The following is a 13,121-nucleotide window of genomic DNA, read 5'->3' as shown; positions in this document are numbered from 1 at the left end:
AAATGAGACAAATTAGTAGTGCATTTATTAGTACTACTTAGATATTTGAACAACCAATCCAAGCAACATTGAAAATAACAACATCCAATGAAGAGAGTAAAACCACCTCGTTTTCAGTGTTGTTATTGACTAAAAGCTAGAATGTAGAGTATTTCAGAACAAATTTTGGGGCTATGATGTAGACTATTTCAGAACGGAGGGAGTACGAACTACGGAATATGTTGTTCAGAAGAAGACAAAGAAATGCCATTTACTCGTGCAGGAATTCTCTACGGCCGCAGCGATGTATCCACACCACCAACTGGACGCACCCCTCGTTCCCCTTGGCGTCAGCTGAGATGAACTGACGAACCAACCCCAAAAATACCAGATTACCCCTCTACGTAGCCGACAATTGCACTCTCCTACCCCTACACGTTACCCTCTCGAGACGCGAACCCTCTCCTTCCTCCCTCCCTCGGCACGCTTCTCCCCCGTTCCCCACCACCGCAACCGCGACCTGCCGGATCACCCCCTGCACCGCCCGCCGGCCAGAGCCAATCGCGGCTCGATCCGCCTCTGTGTAAGCTCCCCCTCGACCCAATTTCCTCTCCGGGAGTCCCCCAGATTTCCTCGCGATTCTTCTTTTTCCGCGCTAGAGATCGGTGTTTTGTGCTGGGGGCAAAGCAGGAATCTTGGTTTCTTCACTGCTTGTTGGGACAATATCTGTTCTGATGATTTGCCTTCCAGGAGTGTGGATTGGCTAATGGTGGCGAACCAGGAGGCGCCGGCGGCAGAGTCAGCGCCGGTGGACGCGATGCGGCTGGCGTCGCGGTGGCGGTCCCCGGCGGAGTGGGACGCCGCGGCGGCCGCGCTGGAGGCGGAGCCCGTGCCGTCCGAGCTCAACACCGCCAACAGCTCGGGCCTCTTCGCCGTCGTCTCCATCGACAAGATGTCCGTCAAGTACCTCGGCGCCAACAACCACGGCCACGACGTAGGGGTCGTGCAGGCGGACTGCCCCGCCCCCGCGCACCGAGCCGTCTACTACTTCGAGATGACCGTCAAGAATGCTGGGCTCAAGGGGCAGACCTCCATTGGGTTCACCACTGAGAGCTTCAAGATGCGTCGCCAGCCCGGGTGAGCAACCCCTTTGCTTGGCTTTTTTAGCTGCTTTGGTCTCTCTCGTCTAGATTTAGTGCTCTGGTAAAGCCAAACTTGGAGTATACGTTTTCATTGTTATTGGAAAATGTCATAGTTTGTGGTGGCCTTAGCTAATCACATAACCTATAACCTGTCTGAGATGATTTGTGGAGATCTAAAGTTGCACAATCCTGATGAGAAAAGCTAAACTAGATGTAGTTTATTTGACTATATATTCGACTATCTGTTGCAGTTCCTACATCTTTTATGCTAAAAGGAGTATGCCCTTTAAGTTTATATGGATGTACCACAATGTCTAGCTGTTGTTGGGTATGATTTTTCCTGGCCGTCCATCAGTTGTAATGTTGTTTGCCCTGATTTTAGTTTCTGTGTGGTGTTCTTTTTTTGTGGCAAATAATACCCGTTCTCCGTTTTTACTTGTCTTGGAATTTGAACTGCTATAGCACTTAGGGCACTCTATTCAATGATATTTATTTTTTGCCAATTGTCATATCTGTCTTTCTTCCAGCTGGGAATCACAAAGTTGTGGATACCATGGCGATGATGGCTATCTTTACCGTGGTCCAGGAAAAAGTGAGTCGTTTGGTCCCAAGTTCACATCTGGTGATATAATTGGCGCTGGCATCAACTACATATCGCAAGAATTGTTCTTCACGTAAGTGTGGTCATTCTTGACAAATTGACAGTATTTGTTTGTTTTGTTTGCGATTCATTAAGCTTTGATCAGCTGTAATATTTCATATAACCTTTAAAGTTACCATCCTTCAATTTTTTTTTTTTTTGGTTTGCGAGCTGAAGATGAATACTTATAGTCTGCTTGTACTTTCATTGTAAACCTTTTAATTTGGAAATAATGGCTATTTTGGATTTGCACTGCCACCATGAACTTTTGGTATTGCCTATCATCCTCTAGTATCTTATAGCTTGAATTTAGTATGTACCAGTACCAGATGCTTGTTTCATGCTCTCTGTCTCAAGTCCTTCACCTGTGTACTTTATTTAGAATATTATGTGACACCATGATTGAATTAGTTCTAGCATCTTGCAGAAAAAATGGATCTCTGGTTGGAAGCTTTCCAAAAGATATTAAAGGCCCGCTATATCCTACTATTGCGGTGCATAGCCAGGATGAAGAGTAAGCTACCTCTTTCTATTATGATTGTCTTGATGAAAATAGAAAAGCTATGTTCAATCTGCAATTACCACTGAAACTTGCGCATCTATCAGCGGAATGTCATTTCTGAGCTTTGGTATTTCGTATATTTGCACCCATGGTTTTTGAGTTGCTGTATAGTCACGAACTAATCGCCAACACATTTTTTTTTTCAAAAATCACGGCGACTCGTGACTGTTCAGCGACTTATGGCGACTATAGAGTGACTTTTGTTGACTAATCGCAGGGTTGGTGACTCGTTTTGACTCGGCGACTCAAAAAACTTGTTTGCACCTGATATTGACCCTCCCTCCCTACAAGTTGCCAACATCATCACAATATGAATTTATTTTATGTCCCACTACCTATTTATGCTGGCACCCACCTTCATCTTATTTATCAACTGCCTACCTCGACCTATTACGTGGTTTTCATAATTCCACACACCTGTTTTTGCTTGATTTCATTATATCTGAATATTTGGAATTTTGTAAATCAGGTTGACTGTAAACTTTGGAAAAGAACAGTTCTGTTTTGACATTGAGGTGAGCCAATACATTTCTGCTACTTAAAATTGTTCGTTATTTTCTTCTCTTCATTTGTTATTCCTCTTTCCATGGCCTCACTGTACTAAAATTATTTTGCGGCATCCGTGAAACATATTTGACTGTCTAACTTGAATTCTCTATCTCAGTTTGCCAAATTGTGCATTGCATCCCAAGTACTACTACTTATAATACTCTCAACCGAAAGAATGCTAGTCGTATACACTGTTATTGGCATTATTGGCTACCAAGATATGATGACACAAAAATCAAATGATTTTCCTTGATTGCAACTCCAGCTCTTTCTTCTGACACATGATTTTTAGTTTAGCTAACGTGGATACAGTTGCGAATGAATGTTGTAGTTGGCGTGCCATGGATAAACACTGCACACATATTGTTCACTTGGTGTGCATTGTATAAGCGTTTGTGATTGATGCAATTCAGTGAATTCACTCGTGTTTGGCAGGGTTATATTCTTGAGGAGAAACTGAAACAACAATCCGCTAGTGACAAATTGTACTTGCAACCGGACATCAGTCATTGGTAAGTCTCCATATACTAAATGACAACTTATTATGTTAAGTGTTGCATCACACATTCTTAAATGTAAATCCCCAAATTAGGTTCAAAATGGATATGACTAAAGTTTTCTTTAATTTCCCTGTCACTTTACTGTTGATGTCTTTTCGGTTCATTGTTGCTTTGTGGTTGAGATTTAGTGATTTACCATTTTCTGTAATCTACTTTGTGGTTTACTATCTTCGTTCCTATCAAGATAAGCCTGGTTCAGTAAATTGTTAACTGTTGTGCTACGTAGTTCGTTCTTATCTTGATATTCAAAACCTTTTCTAGGTTGATGCGTCTTATGTGTATGTACAATGACTCGTGACAGGATTGTTCGATCATATCTCCTACATTATGGTTACCAAGATACATTAAATTCCTTTGATATGGCAAGTGAAACTGATCCTCCAGCCAATCATCAAAATGGTTATGGGGAGCCTCCTGAAATATACGGTCTTAGCCACAGGAAATTGTTACGCCAGGTGAGCTGAGAAACTTACATGCAATTGAGTTCCTTTGGTAGTTATTATTATTATTATTATTATTATTATTATTATTATTATTATTATTATTATTATTATTATTATTGTTTTCTAGAACACTGGTAGTTTATTTGTTTCTGCTTTTGCGATGTCTTAAATAGCACCTTTGAGGAGTCTGATCTTTTAGTTAGTCTTTATAATGTAATAGTTAAAGAGCTAAAGACCAGTCACTAATCGGTGAAGCCTTTGTGGCTTTGTGCCAAATATCCAATGAGCATATAATGTGATTATTACTTATATGTGCTATGGTTGGGGTAACCTGACCATTGCTTGTGATAAATCAATACCAGTTGATTATTTTCGTGAAGTTGTACATTTTTATGATTGACCTTTAACGATAACACCACACCAATTAATTATGTTTGTAAGGTGTGACAACATATTTATACACTTCATTGACTGTAGAGAGTTGTATGATCGTGAACTCCATGAGAATATTTATTTTCGTAAAAAGAGCACCCACTGCTCTCAGCTGTTATTTAGATTCCCTTGCAAGCTTGGTATATTCCAGTTTGTTGACTGTACAAGGACCAATAAGCTGTAGCTACTACATCCACATTATTCTACTTTTATAGATGGCACACAAGATATTTTCTCCCTGTTGATTTCTGCTTCTAGTGGGTTCCTGCCTTCTGAAAACACTTTACTTGATTCTTGAAGCTTATCATGAATGGGGATATCGATTCTGCATTCAAAAGACTTGAGGAGTGGTATCCACAGGTCATAAAGGTATACTATACAGTTCGTTCAATTTTCTTGTTCACGTCATTTCCACAAAACGCTATTGTGGCTACTAAAAACAATGGTGATGTGATCGAAATTATATTTGTGCACAGACTCGATGAATATTCTGGACTTGCGAATATTTTCAATTTCATTAGCACATTTTTGTTCACTTCACTCCCAAAAAAAGTTAGTTACATATTCTTTGCTCTATAATAAAGATTTATTTTTCTGCAGGACGAAACATCAGTTATTTGCTTCTTACTCCATTCTCAAAGATTCATTGAATACATCAGGGTAATTTTCTGAATATTCTTAATTCTACTGGTTTCATGATTCCCGCAGGCTATATGGTTGGACAAATTGTCTGAACATATTCACTTGTGCTACCACTTGGTATTACATCTTTTGTGCAGTCGATTCTAAGATATGCCAGTAGGGTCCTCCACTACCGATCTTAAAAAAAAGAATGAAGAAGGAGAAATGTTGTCGTTAATAAGCACATGCATTAACTTGTTTCCATCTGTTGAAGGTCTTTTGGCATAGAATAGGTTAAGGAAAATAATAATGTAATATTTTGTAGCTTAGCCTTTAGGTGGAAAAGCTTAACTGCAATATGGAAGGAGAGTCTGGTTGTGCTGGAATAGCCCTGATGTTGCTCTTGCTTATACTTTGATCACTAAAAGGTGGATAGCTTCAAATATATGATGCTTTGGAAAGCGTGTAAACTTCTCTAAGTTTGACAGCTAATAAGTTACAACTATTTGGATTGGTTAGATGAAAATGGTACCTTTAGATTTAATGGAGTAAGTTCTACACTACAAATGTTTTTTTTAAATTTGACCTACTTATTCATGCAAAAATTAATGGTCAAATATGTATTTAAATACATGATTCTTTTCTCGAGTAGGTAGTACACTTCATTTTAAAATTTGTGGATATGTTATGAACCATGATCTTTAGGTAAAGAACTAATGTAAAGGGTTAAGTTGGTAATAAAGTAGCTGGTCTCACTTAATTTCAGCCTTTACTAGACTTCTCGCCTTCTCGGAAATGGGGATAAGTAATAATTCATTCTGGTTTACCCTGGGTGTTCTGGTGGTTATTTGACCAAGCTTCTCTTATTGTTGCATAAGCAGGTGTAGTTTGTTTGTCATCGTGCACACAGGTGTTTTGTTGACAGGCACACATTTAGTACTGGGCACATGAACATGCTGCATAATATTATGTCTTATTTCAATTTATACACTGTCTTTCATGCATTAGGGTGAGCACCTGGAGAATGCTGTAAAATACGCCCGTGCTAACCTGGCCAACTTCTTGACACACAAAGCTTTTGAGGGGTTGCTGAAGGTAATTCCATTGCCTTTTTAGATGGCTCATTCTTCTAGCACCTACATTCCTTCTGTACAAGAGCAAATTGCTTTGAATTTTGTTGTTCAAAATCTTCATCCTTGGCAGACTTGCATCAGTGACGTATACTTGCATCGTTGATCTTAACAGTGAGTACTTTGTTGTTGCAGGAGAGTGTGGCCCTACTCGCGTATGAGAAGCCTTCAGAATCTTGCATTGGATATTTGCTGGACTCTCCCCAGCGTGAATTCGTGGCGGATGCAGTGAATGCCGCTGTCCTGTCGACGAACCCCAGCATGAAGGACCCTGAGAGCTGCCTTTATTCGTGCCTTGAGAAGTTACTGAGGCAGCTCACGGCATGCAGCTCCGAGCTACGTGCGTTCAACAGCGATCAAGGGGACACATTCTTACTTCATAAAGAGATGCAGACCTGTGAAAGATCCAGGCGTCCCTAGGTGTCTATTCGTGTCAAATGGGCTTATGAGCAGTGGACTCAGAAACGAGAGCCTCATCATTCTTGGAAGGAAGGGATGATGGCCTGGAACTGTGGACTACGCCATGAGGAAACACATTCTTCCCTTTGAGGTACCCAGCCAATCAGCCATCCACAAGCTGAACGAGAGATTTCACAGCGACAGTAGCTGAGGCAACTGAATTTCCACTACTTCCTTCCCTGTAATCAGAAAACCTAGTTTCTCTCATGGCCTTAAGCCCTCCGTGTCTTCATAAACTTTGGTTGGCTATGTGCAGTTAGACATTGTGAACAAAAGATATATAGCTTGAATAATACTGTAAATGAAATACTACCTCAGGTCGGATTTAATCGACGCAATACTTGCATAGTTATAGGCTATCGATGCTTTGGCTTCGCGTCGATCTTTTCAGACCGGAGGGAGTAGCATTTAACCTTCTTGTCCTGCTACAACATCTGGCATGTCCATTCCAGAGATCGAATCTTCTCTTCAGATAAAAAATCTCACAACCTAAGGGGACACCATATGTTCTCTACTTCTGTGATGTAAGAATCATTTGAAGAATGTAAGTAAACTAAATAAACAAAAAAAGGGGATGTAGCTCAAATGGTAGAGCGCTCGCTTTGCATGCGAGAGGCACGGGGTTCGATCCCCCGCATCTCCAATTTATTTTTGGCTTACTTGTAATGCCCTGCCTGGCTCATTACGTGATTCTAGGAACATCTTGCGTACTTTCGTTTTGAACTGTTCCCATGATGCATGTCCAATCTATCCAAACCGATATATCTTTTATTTTGAGAAAATTTTAAAAAGTTATGTTTTGTTTCAGACTAACAGAATCCAAGAAATTAATTAGTATGTTTTTTTTTTCAGAAGCATTGATTTCTACATTGAACAACCTTTTTTTGGGGAAAATATTCTTGTAGTTCCTTGGAATAATTTCTATTTTTAATGCAACTTAACATTGCTTCCTACCAAGAAGTCATGCTCTTGCCGCCGGCGGCTCGCTGGTTCCCCCTTCTCCGTCGGCCGCTCCGGCGGCGGGAGGTGGGGGGAACCTCAGGCCCCGGCGTGTACATAGTGTAGGTGTTGCTAGGGTCCTCGCCGGCGGCGTCAGGGAGTTGGTGGCGCGGCTGGTGTTGGTTTTGCAGGTGGTGCTCTTCCTCTCCAGCGGCGGTGCTCGACGGAGCGTCGCGGCGGAGCGCCCCCCCGGGGTCGCCGTGTGCGCTTGATCCCCTTCCGGATCTCGTCGCGGCGGATCCGGTTGACCTTAGTGAAGCAGCTGGAGTCGTTTCAAGGCGATGCCGGCGATGGAGCGAGGCGGAGGCTCTCTGGAGTTCGAGGCTCGATGACTTCCCGTCCGCTCGGGGATCTTCTTCCATCCAAGGCATCAGTGGAGAAGGAGCGGCGGCGCGCCATCGGCACGTTTCTCTCCTCGTCGTCGACATCAATCTACAGAAGGACTGGGTTGGAAGTTTTGAGTTTGTGGTGATCTTTTCTGTATTCCCTTGATGTATTTTCAGCTGTTTCCTCGCAAAAAAAAAGTCATGCTCTCGCTTACCATGACAGAGATGAAAGAAGCAAGGAATTGGGGTTTTGACGGTGCAAAACATTTGTGTGATTTAAAAGTGGAATTTAGTTTGTTATGAGTTATTGAGCCAGCTATGTTGGCAACAAAAAACTACTAGAATAGATAAAGAGTGCTGCATTTTAAACAACGGGCATTTATCCAAACATACTTTGAAATGGATCCTCTGAGGCGCCTTGACTTCAGTGAGCAGTTATGCACTTTCAAGTTGGCTGACATCCTATACGGTTGTGATTAAACAGAAAAATACTTACAGACATTGCTCTTTTGCATCTCAAAAAATAGTACTCCTAGTAACAGGCGAAATATTAGTTCGTTTTGTGCTCACCACGCAGCTGCGTGTCACGCCATTATCACTCATCAGCCGCTTTACCCTCCTTTTTTTTGAAAGTTACAACACTCTGTATCGCTCGCAGACTCTTAATTCACAGTTCTAAAATGGGGCCTGATGGGCCGTGAAGGACAGTCGATTTATGCTTGGGCTGAGTGTATAATGGGCCCAAGTGCTGCCGCGGTTTATGTAGGTTTCCGCTCCAATCTTTGCTTCTCGCACGCAGCTTCGATTCCCTCCACCCGCCGCCGGAGCCACCCAGCCCAGCCCTCCCCGCCGTCGCCGACCAGCCGGAGGTCCGCCGAAACAGAGGGAGAGAGATGTGGTACCTATGCGTATTTTACCACAGGCTCTTGGACTACCGCCGGCCGGAGGTGGAGTCGCTCGCCGAGCTCTTCGGCGGCCCCGGCGCCGGGGACGCCGTCGAGTGGCGCCTGCTGGAGAACCACCACGCGGACTCCCCCTTCCACCTCGTGCGCCTCCCCGGCGACGAGCGTCTTGCCGCGCAGATCGCCAACCGCAGTAAGCGACCTCCCCTCGTCACCGTTCATATATTTCCAGCACTATGCCTAGATGTTAATGTGTCACCATATAGCTTCTCTCGTTAATCTCTGTCACCGCATTCCCCAGGCTTGCTTGTGAAGGGGATCTATGAGCTGTGGGGGCATGGTGCCACCTACGACGAGCTGGAGAAGGCGATAATGGAGTACCCTGAAGAGAGGAAGCTGCCATACCTGACGCCTGAAAGTTCCTTCAAGATTATTGTCGACAGCTTCGGCAAGGTCATCAGCTTCGAAGAACAGAACGAGATCATAAAGGGGTTCACCTACATTCCATTCGAGGTTACTGCCACAATCCTACCTTGCACTGCTGTGTTAGCATTTAATTCTTCATTAGGGCGACAGTAACACAAGCTGACCATGCTTAGAGCACCTTAGCAGAGGGATTAGGAGATGATCTTACGGGTGATTGACGTAGACATCCTAGCCTGCTCGTTGCAGGATTGAGGCAGAGGTGGCGTAGAGGAAGTAGTGCCGCCGGATGCTCTCAGGTCGCCAGTGCCACTGGCCTTTGACAGCAGCAATGAGGTTTAGTCTTCCCGTCGTGCAGCACTCCCCTGATCGGGTAGGGTAGTTGGAAATTTAGGGGGTCTAGGTTTTAGAATGTGTCTCAGTCCTCTAGCACCGAAGCCCCCTTTCCCTTTATATGTGGTGCTGATGGACCCAAACCTGAATTGGTTTTGGGTGCCCCCGATCAGGGCGCCTTAGTTGGTTCGAGGGGAACGAACATTGGATCATGCACCCCACCCTCCCAATAACGTTCCTTTTAGCGTAGCCGGTTCTGCCGGTAGATCAACCAACATACTATAGTTCAGAAACATTTGTGGATGCCAACCGTTCTATCTTTGCTAATCTGGTGGTGTTTCTCTTGTTGTAGGGCCGTGTTAATTTGAAGAAGCCTGATCACAAGTTCTTTGTCTTGGAGACTGATGATTATGGGTCGCAAAATGGCCTCCCTCCAGTTGCTCAGAAGACGGTATTCTTTGGCCGGGAGGTTGGAGCAGCGGATAGGCACCTGTTGCCGACATACCAGCTCAAGAGCAGGAAGTATATCGGTCCGACTGCAATGGATTGTGAAATGGCGTTTCTCATGGCCAACCAAGGGCTCGCACGGCCCGGGAAACTTGTGTACGATCCTTTCGTTGGCACCGGGAGTATTTTGGTGGCAGCTGCACATTTTGGAGCCATGACTATGGTCTGCATTTATTGCAGAAATAAATACATTGCTATGCTTTTGTTAGTTAGTATACATCTCGCTTATAAATTTCTTTCAGGGTGCAGATATTGATATAAGGGTTGTGCGGGATGGTCGTGGCCCCGATTGCAATATTTGGAGCAACTTTGAGCAGGTAATTAGGTGGACTTGACCTAAGTTTTACTTCGGAGAAGCTTCTTGCATGCCTTTTATGAGACTCATTCTAACCATCATTATTAGCTTCTTTATGTAGTAACATCTTATTTACTCTGTGAGTTGGTGGAAACCTAAATTTCGTCTAGTGTATTGACCATATTGTCTTATTCAGTACAAGTTGCCAGAGCCCTTGTGTGTGCTACGAGCGGATAACAACCTGCCACCTTGGCGTCCAGGATTGAAGGAGGTATTGTCCTGCATTTTGTGCTTTTTATGCAATGTTTAATGCATCACTGTTACAGTTTTGACATTGTTTATTAGAACAACTCAATTACTAGGTCAACATTATACATTGTGGACTAAACTGATCATTGTGTCTTCCCTTGTATGCTGTTATTAGCAAGTTGTCTTCTGTATAAGCTGCATGCTACTATCCAGATACTCTCTTGATTAGTTAATTTGTTGTCTAATCACAAGAAACAATAAACTGTATGCTGCTGATTTGTCTATTAGATATTTGATGCAATCATTTGCGACCCTCCATATGGAGTCCGGGCTGGTGGGCGTAAGTCCGGTGGTCGGAAGCTCTTGAAAGGCATCATCCCTCCTTACACAGTTCCAGATGAGAAGAGGGAGAACCATATTCCATCAACCGCGCCATATAGCCTTGCTGAATGTGTTCATGACCTCCTCCACCTTGCTGCAAGGATGCTGGTGATCGGTGGCAGGCTGGTATTCTTCTACCCGGTCCTGCGGGACGATGATGTTGCTGACGTAGCAAAATTCCCGGAGCACCCCTGCTTCAAGCTGGTTGCCTCTTGTGAGCAGATCCTAAGCTTGCGGTACAGTCGGGTTCTGCTAACCATGGTGAAGGTCGAGCCCTACACAGAGGAGATCGAAAAGATGGGTGAGGAACGTCACCAGGAATTCAGGGAGAACCACCAGAAATGGATGGAGGAGGGCAACCTCCGCTCCGCCGTGTTCAGCCCCGCAGAGCAGGATGGGAAGCCGAAATTCGATAAGGACTCCAAGCCAAAGTACAGAGGCAAGTACGTGTAGTAGTGATGAAAAACACTAACTTTGCGGATCAATCTCTGGGGTAAACAATTCTGTTAATCTTCTGTAATATGTATCTTTGTATGGCTCTGCTAGCTCTTACAATCTAGCTAGCTAATTGAGGACTATGACTGTATGATGTACTCTCAACTTGATATCATGCCAGGCTAGTTCATTTTTATAAGAACATGGTAGTTTTATCTTTTATTTTCCTACCTTGCGTTTCTGGCTAGTGGCTACTGCGCACTTCCATGTATTGGGAGTTCTGCTGTTATTGTTTCCAGGCTGGCCTAGTAAAAGGGTCCCCGTTCTGTTTTAGTTTCCAGGCTGGCCTAGTCTACATTCTAGAAAAAATTAGACAAAATTAGTGGTAAACAATCAATCCAAGCTACATTAAAAATAGTTACATCCAATAGATAAAGAAGGACCGCTTTGTTTTCTGAGTTTTTGTTGACTAAAACTAGAATGCAGAGTATTTCAGAATTGAGGGAGTAATTCATAGAGTTAGTCGACGGGCGTTTGATGCATTTGTAAAAGAACTGTGATATCAAACTACTGTCATATGCAAGTAGTATATATGTATGAACTACTTGTGTCAAGTGATCGATGTTTAATTATGTGTTGAAGTTTAAATTATATTTGAAATGTGTTTAAGTTTGAATTTTTATGTAAAACACAGGTAACGTATTTTAACCATTGGAGCCACAGATGATGTATTTTACGTTCTCTGAAATCTGGGAAAGTTTTCAGGTGACGTAAGAGCTTTTTGGTGATGTAAAATTGCGTCATCAGTTGGAGATGCTATATCTAGTGGTACTCCTTAGAGCATCTCCAAATAGTACATCACAAAAAGCAATTATGTATCCCTTTTTAGGGTTTCTTTTCGAGCTTTTACATCACCTGACTTATTTCTGCTATTCCGGGTGATGTAAAATACATCTCGTATGCAATTCCAAATGATGTAAAACCTAGGAAATTTGAGGTGATGTAAAATAGAGCATTAACTTGTCACGTTCGCAAACAAAAATCAAAATTATACTCAATTTGCTTCCAAAGTAAACTCAAATTACTCCCAAATTGCACCAAATTACACTCAAGATGAAGAATCTAAGTCTAAGCAGCCACGTAGCGACGCCATGGTCTCCTTCCTCCTTCTTTGTCGCAGCGTCCTCACACCTAGGGAACGGGTAGTGAGGCTCGCAGTTCTTTCCCCCTCGGCCCTCTCCTCCGTCTATTCCCCCCTTGTTCCGGCCATTTTCCCCTGCCTCGCGTACGTGTTCCTCCATGGCGTCACCACACGAGCCCACGCAAACATGGCCGCTTTGCTAGTTTCCCCTCCAACACACAAATGCCACACACTAGAAGCAAGTCCGCTTCCACCGCGCACCAATGCCGCACCTCACACACGGGCGCGCCTCTTGTTGTGGGTCATGGTCACCAGTTCTCCCTCGTCGTGTGCATATTTGCACCACATGTTGCAAATTATAAACCGAGGTGTAAATTTTTTTGGCCTTTTTTTTTTTGCATCTACATCACGTGTCATATACATCACCTCTGGGCAACCAGATAGAAATTCCACAACGGATATGGCCTAGCAAGATCTAAAAGATTGCACCTATAGAATTTTAATATTTCAACACCATCATCGATATCAGGAAGACGATCTCGTCGTCGGATGAAGGGGCGCGAATCATAGACAAAGTCATCTCCATTGACGCAGAGGCGGAAAAAAACGGCTA

At 43.4% G+C, this 13,121-nt stretch overlaps 2 protein-coding genes and 1 non-coding gene across 3 annotated transcripts; all 3 read left to right on the top strand.

Moving 5' to 3' along the window:
- Window positions 1-455: 455 nt before the first annotated feature.
- LOC124692387 (ran-binding protein M homolog) lies at window positions 456-6,850 on the top strand. Its single transcript, XM_047225744.1, has 11 exons — window positions 456-562; window positions 730-1,116; window positions 1,649-1,795; window positions 2,189-2,275; window positions 2,793-2,838; window positions 3,308-3,384; window positions 3,734-3,887; window positions 4,608-4,676; window positions 4,908-4,967; window positions 5,937-6,023; window positions 6,194-6,850. Exons 2-11 carry the CDS (start codon window positions 746-748, stop codon window positions 6,476-6,478), a joined length of 1,383 nt encoding a protein of 460 aa, XP_047081700.1. The 5' UTR covers window positions 456-562; window positions 730-745; the 3' UTR covers window positions 6,479-6,850.
- Window positions 6,851-7,087: 237 nt separating this feature from the next.
- On the top strand, window positions 7,088-7,160 carry TRNAA-UGC. The gene has a single exon. It is a non-coding gene; the product is annotated as a tRNA-Ala (tRNA).
- A 1,547-nt stretch (window positions 7,161-8,707) lies between these two features.
- On the top strand, window positions 8,708-11,564 carry LOC124687300 (tRNA (guanine(10)-N2)-methyltransferase homolog). Its single transcript, XM_047221089.1, has 6 exons — window positions 8,708-8,937; window positions 9,046-9,257; window positions 9,853-10,170; window positions 10,250-10,324; window positions 10,499-10,573; window positions 10,840-11,564. Exons 1-6 carry the CDS (start codon window positions 8,736-8,738, stop codon window positions 11,383-11,385), a joined length of 1,428 nt encoding a protein of 475 aa, XP_047077045.1. The 5' UTR covers window positions 8,708-8,735; the 3' UTR covers window positions 11,386-11,564.
- Window positions 11,565-13,121: the final 1,557 nt, after the last annotated feature.

Source organism: Lolium rigidum, chromosome 2 (assembly GCF_022539505.1).
Source record: "Lolium rigidum isolate FL_2022 chromosome 2, APGP_CSIRO_Lrig_0.1, whole genome shotgun sequence".
Lineage (NCBI taxonomy): Eukaryota > Viridiplantae > Streptophyta > Magnoliopsida > Poales > Poaceae > Lolium > Lolium rigidum.
This window is presented reverse-complemented; position numbering and strand designations above follow the sequence as displayed.